General features: G+C 54.0%; 1 protein-coding gene across 2 annotated transcripts in view; it reads left to right on the top strand.

Annotated features, from left to right (window-relative positions):
* The window catches only part of PRKCB (protein kinase C, beta), a 281444-nt gene that overhangs the window by 145556 nt on the left and 117344 nt on the right, over window positions 1–18544 (top strand). For both annotated transcript variants that reach the window (XM_004692061.2, XM_004692060.2), the window contains exons 4-5: window positions 2269–2380; window positions 4690–4818. In XM_004692061.2, the coding sequence (XP_004692118.1) occupies window positions 2269–2380; window positions 4690–4818 (241 nt within the window). The remainder of the gene's footprint in view (window positions 1–2268; window positions 2381–4689; window positions 4819–18544) is intronic.

Raw genomic sequence — 18544 nt, 5'->3', positions numbered from 1 at the left:
AGGGCTGTGTTTTCATTTCACACTTAGAACCATGATCACTGGGTCACTGACTGATTATAAGGGTATATTTAACTTTGTAAGAAGCAAATGTTCTCTGCCATGCTGCACTCCCTCCAACATTACCCAGTGTGCATACACCCTCCCTTTCCAGCACTTGGGATTTCCAGTGTCAGGTTTCTAAAATTTTAGGCATTCCAGTGGTATGTGGATTGCTCTCATGTTTTGAAAATACTTCGTAGAGAGAAACACTCATTGCTTTAATGACTACTCATTTCTTTAATGGCTTATTAAATAATGCCTACCTATAATGTCTGTTTCTTTGCTTACTGGTTTACTTTCTGTCTCTGTTATGAGAATATACATTTTGAGCCTTCAAAATGCCTTCAGATGCCTTCTGCATTAATTTCATGTGAGTAGATGAAGGGATGAGGAAAGAGATGGGCAGTCTGGAGCAAGACCAGTACATTGGATCAGCCCTGGGTTGGAGCTTAAGGCCTCTTCTTAACATCTGTAATACCATTTCACAGACTTTGGGATTGGACTGGAAAAGTAGGATTTTGGAGTCAGTAGTGGAAGAGCCACTCTTGAAGAAAGGAAGAAAACGAGCAGAAGGTCGTGCAAGAATATGGCGTATTTGGGGATATGAATGAGCCCCGTGCGCTGAGAACAGAGTCTTTGTTCAGGGCTGAGTTGAGGATCATGTGGCGGGGGGAGGGGCGGCGTAGTGGCAGTAATGAAAAAGCGGGTACCACTGACTGCGTTCCAGGAGGTGCTACGATCTCTCCAAGGGTGAATTCATTTAATTTGCCTAAAGTCATGCAGCTGAGAAAAACCCAAGCAGGAGTGCTCCGAAGTGGGAGCCTTTCGCTACAGCAGTGCTCTGCAGGTCATGGAGGGTATCTGTGTTAGCTAGGGAAGTGGGTAAGCTGTTATAACAAGTAGTCCCCCCAAATATAGTGACTTAAACAAGACACAGGGTTGGTTTTTCAGTCCACAGAGACAAAACCCATGGCTGGTAAGGTGGTTTTATCCTTTGGACGCATGGCCCCGAGTTTGGGTCCAAGGTGGTTGTTTCCATTGCCCGCCATCTTCCCATTGAGCGGGAGGGGCCGGGGCCGGGGCCGGGGCTCATACATGCCCCTTTCAGTGGATCACTTGAAGCACACACACCCTGTTGGTCAGAGCTCAGCCCCGTGGCCACAACCCGGTGCACGGGCAGCTGGGCAATGGGTCTCCACTTGGTGGCCATGCTCTGTTCAAACTCAAGGGTTCAGCTACTAAAGGGGAGAGCGGGGCTGTCTCTGCCATCACCTGCAGGCTCTCATTGGGCTGGGGGATGAATTCTGTCCTAGGGCAAGTGGCCTCTGGGTGAGGTGGACTTGGGCTTTGGATCTCTCCGCACGCTTGCTCAGAGGATGAAGCGGGGAGAAGTTGCAGCAAGGAGACCTGCGTAATGGACGTGTCTGGAGTCCTCGCTGCAGGCAGGAGCCAGCGGGTTGGGGCCTCAGGTAGAACATTTGCAGCCACAGGGAGTGAGTGGCTGGGGCTGAGACAGGGCCATTGGTTGTCTTAATCATTTGTTCATTCTGTTAGCACCCAGAGACCCCCAGACTGTTAAAAGCTTCATGCTCTAATACGGGGTCCTGCTGTCTTCTGTATGAAGTCAAAGGGAGCAGACTCTTGGTGTGAAAGATCTTTAATAGAATTAGTGTGCAGAGAGGGAAGAGAAGATATTCCGAATAAGTTTGCCAGTGAAGACCCCCAAGCCACCCATCCCCTTGGGGGCTAATGCCCAGCCTAACAGGGTCAGCCCCAAAGTGTACCACAAGTGAGACACCTCTGGCAGGGGACCAGAAGGGGTAAAGCAAATTTGAGACAAAAGGAGCAAAGGAAAAGTACAAATCAAGATAACGGCTGCCACTCTGTCAAAAATAGCCACGGCACGGGCCTCTCACCCACGCGTCTCCTTGTGTGCCCCCAGCCTCTGGGTGCCAGTCAGAGCCAGAGAAGCAAGAGCCCTTTATGGCCGCTCAGCTCTGCTCCTGGCTCCCAGCAGCTAGTCCAGGGTGGCCCCGTCTAAGGGGTGGGGGTGGAGAACACAGTGCCCCCCAACAGCTCAGCCACTGAGTCTGAGCTCAGGGCTCTGGTGATGGTCCTGACAGGGGGGATTACCTGGTGGCTGAGTTCCGTTCCCAGGCTGCTCACTTGGTGTGACTCCTCGGCGTGCCTGCTCACACCACCTCTGTTGTTTGCTTCTTTTGGCCTTAGGACCCCCGGAGCAAACACAAGTTCAAGATCCACACCTACTCCAGCCCCACGTTTTGTGACCACTGTGGGTCACTGCTGTATGGACTCATCCACCAGGGGATGAAATGCGACAGTAAGTACCTCTGCGCCCAGCCCCTGCCGACGGCCGGGGAGCCTCAGGCAGGGCTGAGTCCTCGGGGCTGGGATCCAGTGTTGCAGCGCATTTTCCCAAGTAATAATCGTGTCGCCTCAACTGCGGTGGCCAGACAGCCACCGCTCAGCTCATGATGCTGCAAGGTGGTGCTCTGGGTCAGGGCTGGGCTTACTTGTGCGTCCGTGGTGGGTTAGCAGTCGGCTTGGGGCTCACCCATGGGTCTGCAGGATGGCGGCTGTCATCTGGGTGATGCGATGACGGGCTGGGCGTCTGTCTTGAGCAGGCTAGCCTGTGCTTGCCCACGGGAGGTTGCATGAATCTGAATGTTTCAAGAACACCAGTCCCAGGCAGTGGAGCAGGTCACATAGCAAGGTTCGAGGGCTGTGTGGGAGGGGACAGTGTCCGCGTGGCCACAGGGAGGCACAGGCAGGTTGGGGCCTTTGCTCAGTCATGCACACAGCTGTTTTCAACATCGACACAGTCCGGTCGCGGCCTCTACGTCGGGAAGACCCGCAGATTTATGAAGGACAGAGCTGGAGTCTACACAGGCTGGGAAAGGGAGCTGGGTTGTGATTCCTCCTTATTTAGCACATAAATACGGTCTGTGGGACAGGAGCGTGAGCATGTTGGAGAACCATGCTGCAGAGGGCCTGGGCCTGCAGAGATGGGGCTTGCTGAGCTGATGCTTCGAGCTGGTGCAGAAGGTGGAGCAGCCTCAAGGCCGGAACTGTCCCTGACACAGGTCCTGAGGCCCGGACACAGAGAGACACTCAAAGGGTGACAGTGATTAAAGGCCTATGAAGGAGTGAGAGGCCGGAGACAGGTGCCGAGGGACAGTCAGACGCCCATGTACCCACATGTAGGGTGCAGTGAGGGGGTGAAAGCTACAATGGGGCTCACTGAGACAGAGACTCGGGAAGGGGGACAGGAGACCAGCAGACTGGATGATTGGCAGTGACAGTGAGAGGCACAGAGAGACAGAGACAGCGAGGCAGAGGCATGCGTGGAGAGACACCGATGAGACGGAGAGAGAGACAGGACAGGAGCCGGGAGCGAGGCCCACTCAGAGCAGCATGGCAGTGAGCAGGGAAGGACATGCAAGAGCAGAGACAGAAGAGCCACACAGCAGTGCGGGACAGTGTGGACAGACAGCAGCAGGCCCAGAGGCGTGGAGACACGGGTGTGCGGGCCAGAGGGAGCAGCGCCCCGGGGCCCCGCCCTCGGCACACACGCGGGTGAGGCCCTGCCTGGAGCGCAGGCGTGGGTGGTGGTGGGGGGGCTGGGGTGAGCGGGGCGCTCAGGGCGCTCAGGGGCTCCCCTAGCCTCTCTCACCTCCCTGCTCTCCCACAACTCGTTTTGTTTTGTAATTGACCTGTTGCTCCCTGGGCCCTGGGTGGCTCAGCAGGGGTCCCTCAGCAGTCCCCACCCAGGGGGACACAGCGTCTCTCCTGGCTTCTCATCCTGGCTTCTCAAACCGGAGCGAGGGCCCCCAGCAGAAGACTGGGCCCCGGGCAGGCCTTCCCGGGGCAGCCTTGGTGCCAAAAGACGGAGAGTTGTCGAGCACCATCGCGACCAGCAGATACGCTGGGAGGACTAGGCGGAGGGAGAACATCTTCACAAGAGACCCCAAAGGGGCAGCTTCTGTGTGCAGACATGTTTCGTTTTCTCTTACCTTGGGTCTGACTTTTTTCTTGCAGCTAGTTATAGTGGCTACTATGGAAATACGGTCAGATCCTTTGAGGGCCCCACGCCCTCTGGCAGCTTACGGACTGCTGTGGAGTGGCCCAAGGTGATGCCCTGTCCAGGGTGGCTCACGGCTGATATGGGTGTGCAGAGACTCAGCTCTGTCACAATTCACACAACCCAGGAGGGTCACGAGTGTGACCCCACCCCTGCTGCCTGTCTCTCATTCTCTCCCCAACTTTCTCCGGAGAACCAAACCTATTAGCTGGCACTATTTAAAAGTCTGGAGATGTCACAGATTGGGATTCTTATCTTGGCAAACTTTGGCAACTCTGGCGGCTGGACTTGCCTCCCGAGGGTTACTGCTGCCAGCAGCATCAAGGCTGGTGACTGGCTGGAGAAGCTTTGGGGATGTGGAGTGTACCCACAGCCTTCCAGGAGGATGGGGAGGTGCAGCAGGGCCTGGCGGAGGAGTTGAGGCCCCCCACCACACTGGTGGGGGCCAGGCAGGGTGAGCTGGCTGGGCCGCCTGGGAGGTCGCAATCTGGAAGGAAGGAGGGGAACAGGTGGCCGCCTGACCCCCCCCCCCCCATCCGCCCTCACAGCCTGCATGATGAACGTCCACAAGCGCTGCGTGATGAATGTCCCCAGCCTCTGCGGCACGGACCACACGGAGCGCCGCGGCCGCATCTACATCCAGGCGCACATCGAGAGGGAAGTTCTCATCGTCGTCGGTAGGTGGCGCCGGGGCTCCTGCGCCGGGGAAGGGCTGGAGGTGGGCGGGGCTGCCACGGGCGGGTTCCGGGCCTCCCGGCTGTAGCCCCCCATTCTCGCCTATCGGGTGGAGCTCCCCCAGGGCACCGTTCAGTCCGACTTCTGCGCGGCTCCCCACCCCGGTCCCTTGACACCCTTCCCCACTCTTTTGCTGAGTCTGTTTCCACCGAAGGACTGCGGAGAAGGAAGACTTGGTCTTTCCTAGTGAGAAAAATAGAGTACTGATGATAAAAGCTAAATTTGGGGAATTTAGTCTTGGAGAGGAGGAGGGATGTGAGGGCGGGGGGGTGCCAGAGTTGTTCCTGGGGTCTCCCATATCTCTGAAACATTTCTTTCTTAAACCTCACGGTGCTGTGGCGGCCTGTTACATTGCTCTCTAACCCTTTACACTCCATAATAGGCCATAATAACGGGAGTATCACCCGTCTTCCTGCTGGACGGGGCAGCGGGCCCAGGGGCCCAGGGAGGAGGGCTGTGCGCCTGTCAGGCAGCGTGCAAGACACACTTGGCTCTAAAAGGCCAAGGTCCAGCAACATGGAAATCCGCTGGAGCACACCCAGATGTCAGGCTACTGCAAAGCCAACGCTGAAGTGGATGACAAAGTGACAAGCTTTTGGGGAGGTTGCTGCAGGTGTTGTAACTGACTGCTGTAAGGAAGTTCTTAGGAAACTTTATAGCTTAGGAAAGCAGCTTAGAAAGCCACGGAAGCGATTGATTTTGCAAAAAGTGGGATGTGCTTGAGGCCCAGAACGGTTTAGCAGCTCTGATGGGCTGATCCCTGTGCTAAGAGGGACTTTACTAGACCATAAAAAAGTGGTAAAATATCCCTGTAAATAGAATCCCTTTTTTTTTTTTTTAACTGCGCTCATGATACTCACGGAACTTTCAGGAAACACTGAGTTGCTCTATCTGCTGGAAGGAAGGCGAGCGGGGACGTTGTCCGGGTGGGATGCTTGGGAACTCCAGGAAGGGTCCACAGTGGCAGGTTCTGGAAAACGCTTTTCCTCACTTGGCTGGAGGGGCAAAAATGAGACCCTGCTGCCCTCTAGCGTCCGTCTCTGGGAACGACACTAGCTGAAATTTGTTAGTGCAGCTGCTGGCTTGTCTTGGAACTCAAAACCTTCTAAGTTATCCCCTTCACTCTTCACAACAACCTCGTGAAATAGCTACTAACCTTGTCTTATGTGAATATGATAGGGCTCAGATGAATTAGCCTCCCAGGAGCGCACACCACGAGTGATATTGATAAAACAGCCAACGTTTACGTTTTCCTGTGGCAATTATGGTGAAGACACATAAAAGCATGGCCTTGATTAAATTTATTTTTAGCCAACTCTAGTGAGTTTAGTAGGATTATCTGTCTACTCCTAGATGGCCTAGACATCTCCCATGCTGTCACCCAATTCCTTGGACAGTACGAGGTTACCTACTCACCCCTCCAGCCTATTCATCCCCTCTGTGATTTAGCTAAGTTTTACCTTGTATGGGCCTTTCTTGGGGAGTTGGTGTCCTGTGTGGTACAATACGCTGTCCCTTCATTTCCAGGTCAGTCTCTTCCCATCACAGGTCCTGTTACAGCTGGATCTCACACTGCTGATCTCAGGCAGCTCTAGAGCATCCTGCAAAGAGGGGGAACAGACGAGCATGGTCTTAGGGTTCAAACAATGGCTGTTCCTGAAGGCTTGAAAGTCACGTGCTGGCAGGCTTGCTGCCTTCCGGAGAGCTCTGGGGGGCGTGAGCCCGGGTCTCCTCTCCCATGGTGGTTACCTGCAAGCGCTGCTGTGTAGTCTCTGCCTCTCTGGTCCATGCGTGTCTGTGTCCTCAGTTCCTGCTCTTATCAGCACTCATTAGGCTCCCCCCGCCCCCCACTGCTGATCTAGTTTGAACTCATCTTAACTTGATTACCTCTGCAAACAACTTCTTTCCAAACAGGGTCATGTTCACAGACAGGACTTGATCATGTATTTTTGGGGGGATGATTCAACCCATAACAAGGAGGAAGGGGCGAGTGGGCTTTGAAGGTTGGGGCAGACTCACGGCGTGCTCATTAAATGGTTAGCAGCGTTTTGCTCGAACTCAGTGCCTCCCCGTTGCTCTGAGAGGGGTCCCTTCTGGAGGGGGTGCCGTCGCTCCCTCGTAGTGAGGGCCCCGGACTCTTGCCTCACTGCCGCTCTGCGAGGCTGAGCCACAAGCCTGGGGTGTCTCCTGCAGAACAGGTGGAGCCGCCGGGCCTCGGGCCGGAGGTCACCGCGCCTCACCATGGCTCCTGCACCAGGCGGGCAGTGTCAGCACTTGGCCTTGGCTTATTGATTGATTGATGATGGCAGGAGCTGATGCTTTGATTGCAGTTCTCCAAAAATAGAGCTGAGATGGAGATTTTTGTTCAAGTGATTTATTGGGGCTGATCACTGGTGGGGAGGAGTGAGGACAGAGCCGTGAACAGCGCAGCCAGAGTGTGGTCTCTGCTGAAGAAGGGCCTCGGGCTGATCCTTGCGGAGGGTTCTGGAAAACGCCTCACCGCACAGAGCCCGGGGGAGGGCTGGTCTGTCGGGGTTCGTCTGCATTATGTGTCCCCCCGCCAAGTGCCTGCATTGCAGCCCTCACCCCCATGTCACGTGTGTGGGGAACGGTGCCTTTGGGACGGAGCCACACGCCGAGACTCGTGGCGGGACTTGTGGCTTCATGCGAAGAGCTGCAGAAAGAGATGGTGCTCTCTGCCAGCCAGGCCACGGCAAGAGGGTGGTGAGAAGGTGGCGCTGAGGCTGGGGGGGAGGGTGGTGGCGAGGATGCCACGCCCAGGAAGGGAGCCGGCAGGCCTGTGGGTTGGACTTGCCCCTGGGGACTGTGAGGAGCAGTGTCTGCTGTCTTAAGCCCCGCTCTGTGGGCCCCGTGAGCGGCTGAGCTGGCAGGACTTTGCCGCGGCTGGGAGTGGCCTTGGCGTGGCTCAGGGTGAAGGCCTGGACCGTGGTGAGCCACTGAGAGCCCACGTGACAGCAGCTGCGCTGGGTGTTGGCCAGGATGGAGAGGGGCATTCCAGGCCTGACTCTGGGAATCCGTCTGTTCTCACAAACATCCTTCCGCGTTCCTGCTGGACTCCAGCTTGACCCCCGCAGCAGACCTGAGAGGAGACCTGGCCCCACTGAAGTCGGCTGGGGGCGTCTGTTGAACCATGTCTCTCTACCCACCATTAGTGGGGATGCATTGGAGTGTGGGTGTGCCCAGAGCTCTGGGGTGTGCTCTGAATGGCACCTGCCCTCCGGGAACCCCACCGTGCTGCAGCTGTTCCTGAAAGGGCCAGAATCCTCTGTGGTCCAGACTTAACATCTGCCATCAGGGGTCTGGCCGTCCAGGGCCAAATGGAATTGGGATCAGTCTTACTCCCTCTAGAAGCCCAGCAGTGGTTCTCACTGTGCCAGGACAGATGGAACCAGCGTGGCGGTCTCGGTGTCTCTTCTCTGCCCCCGCCCTCCCTTGCAGTCCTCCCCAGGCTGCCCCCTCCAAGGGCGTCTGCCACCCTCATCGGTGCCTTCTCCTCTTCCAGGCGTTCACTCTTCTTCTTCCTATAGCTCAGCTCGTTTTCACCACCAGGAAGGTATCTCCTGACCTCCTATTGTAGACATCTGGCTTCCCTGGATTGATGAACTTGGGTTGATGAGGTTTTGTGTCGGGGTTGGTTACTGTCTGCATTTCCCATGGTTCTGGCTCACCACATGTCCCCCAGCTTCTAGTATGAGGGGCATCACTGCACATTTGTGGAACCAGGGAGCATGGGTGTGAGTGAAACTGCCAGGAGAAAGGCGGATAGATACTGAACCAGGTTCAGTATGGTTCCAGGGCAGAGCCGTCTGAAGGCAGGAGCTGAAGTTCACCCACGGTCACACAGACAATCTGAAAGACCAGGTCGAAGCTCAATAGCAGGTATTACTAGGACTGGGACTTTGGAGAAAGAAAGGACACAGAGCAGAGACTTACAAAATCTTAGGAAACCACACAGGCATCATGATGCCCGGTGATGTTACGGGGCAGGCAGCACAGTGGCCAGAGCCCAAGTTTGCGCTTACACCTACAGCCCCCCTCAATCCAGTATTTCCCTGTCAACATAATAACCAGCCCCGTTACTTACACTCCCCTTGACATTACAGCTCCTCACACCTTCACCATCTCTGTATTTATTTCTGTTATTGTTTCTCCTAAAAGTTGGGCCTCTCCCTACAAAAAAGCAAAAGGAGCAATTGTTTTGCTGTGTCTCCGGCCTCGGAGGGTAAACAGCGTCTTACCATCGCTTTGTGTTGTGGGGCCTGCAGCATTCCCCAGCGAGACGAGACTCTGATACTCCAAATTTTGTAGTATTATGTCCTCCCCAAGATCAAAGGAAGAAGAATGCCCAAGAGATATAAATTCTAGACAGGCAGTGGGAGCATTGAAAATTGTATCTACCTAAATTCTAGTTTCTGCAGGAGGCTTTGAAAGTGCTCTTAGGAGAATGGAGACTGATGGAAGGCTCTGGACTTCTCTCGTTACTTAAGGGACTAGTTCAAGGCTGTGAAGGTATTTGTCTTCACGGGGACCCTAATGAGGGGGAGATAGTACAGGAACACCTCTGAGCAGGCTTCACCTGGATGGTCCAGTGTCTTCCTTCTACAACCAATATGGCAGGACAAGACCAGAAGACAGGAGGCTGGCTGAGGGTGCCCTGTACTGGGGGGAGTGGGGCCATTTGGAGTGACGAGCTGTTTCCTGTGTGAGAAATATGTTATGTTCTAGGTGGGAAGGGGAAACAGGCTTGGTAAGCAGACATGTTCGTTCATTCATCATCCATTCATCCATTCATTCATTCATAAGGCCTGAGTGGACCCAGTGATAAATGAGGTCTAATTTCCACCCTCAGGGTTTCACAGCCTGGCTGGGCAGATAGATGTGGCAGTGATGCTGCAGTAGGGGAGGGGTGTGATAGAACTGTGGGGGCAGCTAAAGCCTCCTGAGGGGAGTCAGGGCCGAGTTGTGTCAGCGAGGTGTGGAGGATTTACCTGGAAGAGTGTGCTTTGTGGAGGGTCAGTGAGGAAAGTGAGAGTACCTGTGTTTATCGAGCATGTATTTCATTTCGGGTGCTTTATGTAGGTCAGTTCATTAATTTTCATAGCTGTCCTCTGCCACAGGTATTACTACTACGTCCATTTTACAGGTGAGGACACTGAGGCACAGAGTCGCATAGTAAATGGTGGGGGTCTGGAGTGAGCCCGTGTGTCTCACCGGGAGTGACAGCGCAGGGGGACAGTGGCGGAGTGTGGCTTCCCTTCTCCACGCGCTCGCTGCAGGCTGCTTTCCCCTGGATTCACTTGCTCGCCCAGTCGCTCGCTTATTCATTCAGCAACATTGGTTGTCAGCTGCTTGTTTGTGAAGCATTTTCTGGGCCCATGGGATCCAGCATGGGACAAGACACGTCTCTTTGCTTGGATGGATGTCACAAGCTGGAGTCTTGCCAATTCCCCAACAATGTAATGAAGAAAAATCCAGATGGACTTCGATCTTAAAACATTTCCCAGCGATGCATCAATTGGGGGGATATAAAGCTAGGCCACTCATGCCCACCAGGGGGCAGTCTGTCCCTTCAAAACCATTCCCTCCCCAAGACTCCCTTTGAGACGCCCAGAATTGCAGAGCAGAGTGGAAGCACAGCACCCTCAGATCCCTGGATGGACAGCTGGCAGCTCCCCTCCACCAATTCTGGGTCACTGAACCCCAGAGAAAGGAAGTAACTCCCGAGCCCACATCAGAGGGTCGGGGCTATTGCCCCTGTACCGGTGCACATACTGGTTAGTGCTTCACCCCATGTTTCGTTATGAAAAACTCCCAACATGCTACAAACTTAATTTGCAGCGAGCACTCATTTACCCACCAGCAGGATCCTGCTATTGATACTTCTACTCTAGCCTCTTTGCGCCACCACCGCGCTGCCCATTCATCACCTTATTTTTTTTTTTAAGATTTATTTATTTCTGCATACAGAACTGGGGTACAGGCCAGAGGTGTAGGGGAAGTGAGAGGGTTCACCATAGTCAGAGTGGGGAGCAGAACAGGCAGATCGACGAAGTGCGCTGCTGAGGGGAGCAGCGGGCGGGTCAGGAGAGGTCTGCCACGCCATGTGGGTCAGCTCCGGGGCTGGGGATCGAACTTGCACTAGCGGCTGCAGCGAGCTTGCTGCGTCCTACCCGTTGCGACCCCAGGGAGGGCCTCATCGCTTTATTTTTAACACACTTCAAAGTAAATTGAGGACACCAGTTCAGGTCCCGCCGAACACTTCAGCATGCAGCTCAACTAGAACTCAAAACTTATTTCTAGGATTTTTTTTTTTTTTTTTACTTTGTAGGTAAAACACCTCCAGGAGGCGCACACAGCCAGGTGTATGCTGGCTGAGGGCTGACAGGTGCATGCGCTCTGTGGCCGCATCAAGTGCGTCCTCTTTTCTGATGCGGCCTGCGGCAGGCAGCCGCGCCCCGCGCCCACGTCCAGGTGTTCCCACGACTTGGCGCGACTACTCTACCACAGCCAATAGATTATTTTTTAAGAGATTGCAGTGCATTTTAATAGGTGTCTTAAAACACTTCATTGTGTAGTAGTCATTGGAGAGCAACTTCCCAATAAACACACTTGGCGAGGCACCCACATTTCGCTCCTCTCCAGTGTTTGTGGGACGAAGAAGCTGAGTTCAATCGAATCTCCTGCCCCTGAGCTGCTTCTCCTTTCCCGCTGTGGCGCAGACAGTTGCCTGCATTCCCCGAGGCGGGCACTGGGGGGAGCCCTTGGCCCGCTCCCCTCAAAGTCCTTTCGACTGGGGGACGCGGCAGGTGGCCGGCAGGGGAGGTGAAGCTGACCGCGGGAGGTGAAGGGAGCTGAGGCTTTCCACTCAGTGCTCTCCCTCTTTTTTCCTGAAGTCTTATGAGGATCTGAGACCTCCAAACCTCGGGCTGTTGAGGGTACCCAGCCCCTGTTTCTAATGCATCAAAGGGGCCGCTGTCCGGCCTGCAGAGCTGTGGCGTGGTACAGCCTCTGGGACAATGCCCGGCAGTGACCACTGACTTACGCAGACCTCAGGACACACTTTGGCTCCCAGATCTCCCTGTGGGAATCTGTCCTGTTGGAGTACAATGCGGGCATGCAAGGGAATAAAGTCCAGAACAAGCCTGTTTTCTTTGCAGTAATTAGAATCTGCCTGAGTTGGGAATATCCACTGTTGGGATATTGTAAAGTTGCTGAAACAGTGAATTCGGGTGGACGGTGGGCTTCTGGGGAGCTGGTCACTTTCTGTATTTCTGATTTGGCAACTGGCTGCACATGCATGTTCACTTTGTACAGATTTATTGGACTGTACAATTGTAAGTTAAACTCTTTATGGATATCCCACTTTATGCTAATCCCACTTTGATGATATTAAAAGTTTTGATAATAAAATTTCGAAAAAACAAAAATCAACTGGAAGACCAGTGGGTTAGAGCTATGGCAGTTGGCGTAGACTAGGGAAGAGTTGGTCAATTATGACTTGTTGGCCAAATTGGGCTGGATCTCTGTTTTTATAAATAAAGTTTTATTGGCATGTAGCTATTGACATGTTTTTGAAGTCATATATTTCTATGACTTCTTTTACGATACAATGGTGAGTTCACCTACTCTCTGGTACTTACTGAAGAGATTTCCCATTCCCTGGTCTAGAGGAACATCTTTGAGGGACGTGTGTTGGTGTGTATTTGCCAATATGATAGGCAATTTATACTACATTACATCATTTTATTCTCATAGGGCCACTGTTAGGCACTCCTGTTATCTGTATTTTACAGATGTTTTAGAAAGAGCACTTAACTTACCGAATAGCTCTCGTGTTGTGAGTGGTTAGAACCAAAGTTCAAAAGACCAGGTTCATCAGAGGTAAAATTCTTTTACCTCTGGCATCAGCAACCTGTTTTAGAGTTTCAGTTTTCATGGTGTGTGGCCATATTTCTTGCAAACCAAACTAACTTAATTTTTTTCATATGTAGGTTTCAACAAATGCTAAGAAACTAATAGTGCGTGCTGTCAAGTCTTGTTATCTAGATGGTTCCATTTTCTTCCGTGAGCCTCCTCTTACAAGTACAGTTCTTAAAATTGAAGTTCAAGAGAACTTTCGATTTTAACTTCGCAAAGTTCTTTGATCTAAGCTTTGCAAAAATATTCAGAGAGACAGTCTTATTTTATAAGGTGCTTTGGGCATTTTGGTAAGATGATGTGAAAGTGTGGTAGATGTGACTTACAATATATATAAAATACTTAAAATTTAGTAAAAATACAATTGTTGTCCTTGTACCATAGAAGAGACAAAATGCAATCATAAAATAATGCAAAATGCAATCACAAAATAATAATGGTAATAACAATAAATATCATAAAAAAAGTGCTACTCACCCAAAAGTAGTAAGAATAATATTCCTCCCTAGGAACGTTGATGTATTATCAAATGCGAGTATTACGTTGCATAAAATTATATTTAGTATGATCTCATTTCGAAGAAATGAGCAGCCTCTCCAGACACTTGCTATGTGTGAAGCTGTGTTTGTATATTTTTATAAGGGTGGGAAGAAAGGTGTGGAAAGGCAGGCACTGGCTGAAAACACTGGGATCTCAGAACGGGGAAGCAGGGACAGAGCAGGTGGCGGGGTCACCTCTGTATGTGTCAGGAGTTGTTCCCTGGTGGCAAGCAACGTATCACTTTTGATTAATAGAAAACAGAAGACTCTCTAAGGAGGAATAGGAAAGTTAATATGAAGTTAGTTTAAGTCCAGGTCACCATGGAATAGCAGTGAGCAGTGAGAGGCGATGTCGGCGACAGGGTGTTTGTGGCTCAGAGGACTTCAGCCAAGTGGGCTCAGACTCCTGGTGTTTGTGCCCATCCCCCCCCCCCCATCCCTTCAAGTACCGCCCTCAACGGTGTCCTAAGAAGAGTGTCCTGTTTTGGGTTCTTGCCTGGCAGCCCATGCTCACCTCTGCATCCCCCTGGCTCCCCATTCTGCCTCCAGGTAGAGACTGGTGCTTTCAGGTGAGCTCCATGCCGCGTGGCCTCAGATGCTCAGGAGTAGTGAGGGAGGTGGACGCTCACACTTGAGAAATTCTTGGTCTGTGGACCAGCACATCGGCATCGCCTGGGAGCTGGTCGGGAATGCAGAGTCTCAGGTTCTGCCCAGACCTGCTGAATCAGAACCTGCATTTCAACAAACCCGCAGGTGGTTTGCACGCAGGCTGCAATCCCACAGCCCTTGCTGTGCCAGCCCTGGAGAAGCTGGAGGTTCCGTCTTCCCCCACTAGAGGGCAGGCGCCACCACGAGCTGCTTCCGCAGGGGCAGCCACAGGTGGGCCTCGGCCCTCTGCAGCAGTCCTGAAGCTCCGGGTCAGATTGTGAGTCAGATTGTCGAGCCAGGATGGGTGCGGAACCTACCTGCCCTGGGCTAGCCCCAGACCCAGCTACCAACGGACCAACACAGTCTGCCATCACAGGGGGGGAGCCGGGCTCAGCTCTGGCTCCCCCCCCCCCCATTTTTTCCACAGCAGTTCCTGGGGTGCCTCAACCCAGTGTGCTGGGCATTGCTTACACCTGCCCAAGTCACAGCACCTGGTCTCCTGGCCCCTGCTTCTGCCTAACAATGGCAGGTGAACAGTGAGGCAGCAAATACTTGCAGTTAGTGGCACAGGCTACAGCCATCTGGGGATGCAGAAAGCGCTGTGGAAGCCATGCTGGCCAGATGACAGCAAATAGGTGGGGCACTCCTAACAGAACTGGGTGTGTCCTAGCCCTTAGCGGGCAGCTCCTATGTCCACCGGGCAGGCCACGCACTCTCAGCTTGTCCTCCTGCACCACCAGGCACCATGCCTGCCAGGCAGGGAGAGCAGCGGCGTCAAACAGCCCTGGCCTCCCAGTGAGGGATGGGGACCCTGTCTGCCTGCCCTTACAGCTGGCTGTTGGGTGGGCGCCTGTTCTGATTCTTCCCTTCCACCATATCTGCCCCACGTTCCCTGTGGGGCTGGAATCTGCGAGTGACTGCTGGGTGTCCGTCCTGCCTCCGCCATGCACTGACCCGGGGACCAGGCAGGACAGGTGCTTTGCTTCTTGAAGGTTCAGTGCCCCTGGTAAAGTGGGAGACATTAAGGGACTGCAGCCACACCGGGTGGAGCACCCCACGCACATCCGGCCAGGCAGGGCTGTGTCGGGGAGCACCCGGGACTCTCAGAGGCAGAGGGGGTGGGAGGAAGCGTGGTAGGAGCCTCCCTGGTGGTTCCCACTTGGAGGGACCTGCGAGGCAGGTGAAGCAGGCTCAGGCCTGGCCAGTGGACTCGGGGTGAAGGACACGACACCAGGCAGCAGTGCAGGGGGGTGGTGTGGCCTGGGGTGTGGGAGCTTCCTCAGGCAGGTGCGTAGGTGTGGGCTCGGGACTGGCTGGGGCCTGGCCCTCAATTGGGGGGTGGGGAGGAGGCTGGTGACCCTCAGAATGACAGGCTGTCCAGGCCCAGGACCGCCCAGATGTCGAAGCACAAGAAAGAAAACAAAGCACTGTGGCAGGTACCTTTAAACTCTTGTCACCTAAGCTACAGATACCCAGAGTACAGGGTCCAGCTGGTGACAGACGCCACTTCCAAGGCCCCAGATTCCGCTCTGCTCTTAAGGGGGAACTTCTCAAGCCCCAGCACGTGGGCATCACCTGGGAGTGAAGGCCCAGTGACTGTGATGGCAACTTTTTTTAAAAAAAGATTTTGTTTATGCATACAGCAATGTGGTACAGGCCAGAGGTACAGGGGGGTGAGACAGAGTGGGGAGCAGAACAGGCAGATGGACAAAGTCCACTGCTGAGGGGAGCAGCAGGCGGGTCAGGAGAGGTCTGCCGCGCCATGTGGTCACCTCCGGGGCTGGGATCGAAGTGTTAGCTTTGCAGGCCCATGCTTCAACCCACTGTGCCACCAGGAAGGCCCTATTGTGACAACTTCTTTTACTCATAGTGTTACTGGAACCCATTGGTGTGAGCCGTCATGGCCCCGTTCCCCTGAGTTGTGTGTCTGCAGCCCCACCTCTTGTTTGTTCTGCCTTGGACGGTATCTCTTAATTTTGTTTTGTAAGTGGGAGCAGGCATCGTGCTAACAAGCATGCTTTCTTGCATTATTTTACTTGCTCCCCTGCGAGAGGAGAGGCACCAATCTAGTCCCATGCTGTAAGGAGAGGAGACTGGAACTATGAGAGGTTGAGTGACTTGGCTAAGGCCACACAGCTACACTGATGCCAGAGTGGGGGTTTGCACCCAGCTCTGTCTTCCTGTGGAGATCTTAACACCCGCTTTGTACGAGGGACATTGTACTCTTAGGGGTGCTGGGGGAACCTGTGGCTTTGAGACAAAATGAAAAACCATTTGTCCAGGAGTGGTGTGTGTGTGTGTGTGTGTGTGTGTGTGTAACAAAGCAGGCACTATTCAGAGAGAGGGGAAAGGTTCTTTCCTGTGGAAACTCGGACCAAGCCGCTGACAGCTCATTTATGTGATGCTGGTGCAGTTTGACATTCATAGTACAAGACTTGCATGCAATTAGCTGGAATGGCTCTAACACAGGCTCTGGAAAACACTTGGAATTTTCCTGGCTTTGTGCATGATGTAACCAAGCCTTTATTTCGCAGTCCTCCATCCTGGCAGAGTGATTTACATCTGTCTGCATCACCGTGGTGTGACTGAGGTCTTGTTTTCCTGGAGGGCAGAGACGGCTGCACGGACTTGGTCTGCGCATCCCTCAGGGGCTCACACGTGCAGAGCTTCTCCCCACAGTGATGCCAGGTGTGAGCAGGAGGGAGGCCAGTTAAGTATGCAGTGCAAATGAAGGCCCCTCCCCCCACCTGGGTCTGGGCCAGGGGTGAGAGCTCTGGGGGCTCCTGCCCCCTCCTCATCCCTTGGCTGGAGACCCTGACAGCTCCTTTCAATGACCATCTTTCCTGCCCACCAAAGGGCTCCTAATGAGGGCAGAAGCTGATGGCTACTGCAAGCCAGTCAGACAGACACCTGGTGATGGGAAGCTGGAGAGACAGCGGCTTCCTGGCTGTCAGAGGCCACTGAGTTATCAGCTGCCTGCTGGGCTGAGAAGTGCCTGGGAAGGGAGGGAAATGGCGGGTAACGAGTGCTATTGTCTGCTCCTCCTTCCCCTCTGGAGCTGAGCTGTGGGAGGCCGCAGGGCTGCCTGGGCTTGGGCTCCCAGGCCAGCTTCTGTGGTCCTTGCTGGATCTGTCTCAGTCTAGAGAAAGGGTCTCCCAGGACTGGAGGAAGAGCGAGAGCCTGCCCCCACGCCCTCGCCCTCTCGTTGGAGATCAATGAGCCTTTGATTTAATTTCTTTTTCCTGTCTAACCTACTGGCTTCCCCTGGAGCTTGAGACAGTCCAATCCAATGGAAGAATTAAGGAAAGAAAAGTGAACCAAACTGCAGGAAACTATGGAGTGCCCCCAGGGCGTACCCACAAGGGCCTGCAGATGCCAAGGCTTCTCCATGGTGTCTTGCAGGGCCTGCATGGGGCGGCTCTCTGGACAAAATCATCAAAGCCTCTCTCTTTCTTTCTGAATATAAAATGCACAAGAGCAAGGACCTTCTCCATGCCAGGCCCAGCTTCTTACCTGTATCAGTATTTTATCTCCATTTGTATATGGGGAAACTGGGGCCCAGGGAGGTTGGCTGACTTCTCTATGGCTGTTTGGCCAGAAAGTAGAGGAGTTGAAGTTTGATCCCAGGTCTGTTTGCATTTAAAGCTCCTAGCCAGTGTGGCCAACTGGGGAATTCAAGTGGTGACTTCAAGGGAGAGATGAGCTGCTTTTCCTCAGCTTTGCAGGGGATGCTGCTTCGTTCTGCCACCAGGTGGTCCTGGGTGAAATCCTCCAGCCCCCTCCTCATGCTTCCTAACATCAGATTGTCCTGGGTTCCTCACTGTCTGCCTGTCACTAGCCCAAGAGCCAGCTCTGGGGCCTGAGGATGACAGGGACAGACATGGGGCTAGAACTGCTTTGTTTTCAGGCTCCTCCAAGGCTCCTGAAATGCGCTGCTGAGGGGAGCAGCAGTGAGACAGGAGAGGTCTGCTGCGCCATGTGGGTCACTCCCTGGCCGGGGGTCGAAGTCGTGCTGCAGTGGCTGCAGACAGCTTCATAGCATTAAGTCTTAACCCCCTGCGCCACCAGAGACGCCACTGTGCCACTGTTTCTGCCATGGACCAGGAGCGCCGCCTCCCCTAGTGTGTTGCCCACGTGTCTCTTATAGTGTCTCTGCAGCCTGTCTCCAACACACCTTCCCACCCTTCCTCCCAGGGTGCCAGCCAGGCTGCAGAGCAAGGGCACCCTTTGGAGCCTCCCAACTTTTGCGTCATGTGGACCCCTCAGCTCCACCCCTCAGCCCAGTGGCTCCCTGCTCTGTGCATCCGAATGGCACACCAGGACTTGTAGGGAACTGCAGTGCCCATTCCTGTGCCCTGGTGCCCTGGCCTGTCTTCCGGAGATGCCCCGCCCCCTTTTGTGGCGATGCCCCGCCCCCTTTTGTGGCGATGCCCCGCCCCCTTTTGTGGCGATGCCCCGCCCCTCGCGGAGATGCCCCGCCTCCCGCGGAGATGCCCCGCCCCCTTTCGTGGCGATGCCCCGCCCCTCGCGGAGATACCCCGCC

The sequence above is a fragment of the Condylura cristata genome, unplaced genomic scaffold, assembly GCF_000260355.1.
Source record: "Condylura cristata isolate star-nosed mole 26May11 unplaced genomic scaffold, ConCri1.0 scaffold00032, whole genome shotgun sequence".
Classification (NCBI taxonomy): domain Eukaryota; kingdom Metazoa; phylum Chordata; class Mammalia; order Eulipotyphla; family Talpidae; genus Condylura; species Condylura cristata.
Note: the sequence above shows the minus strand (reverse complement) of the source record. Positions and strands in the feature narration are given on the sequence as shown.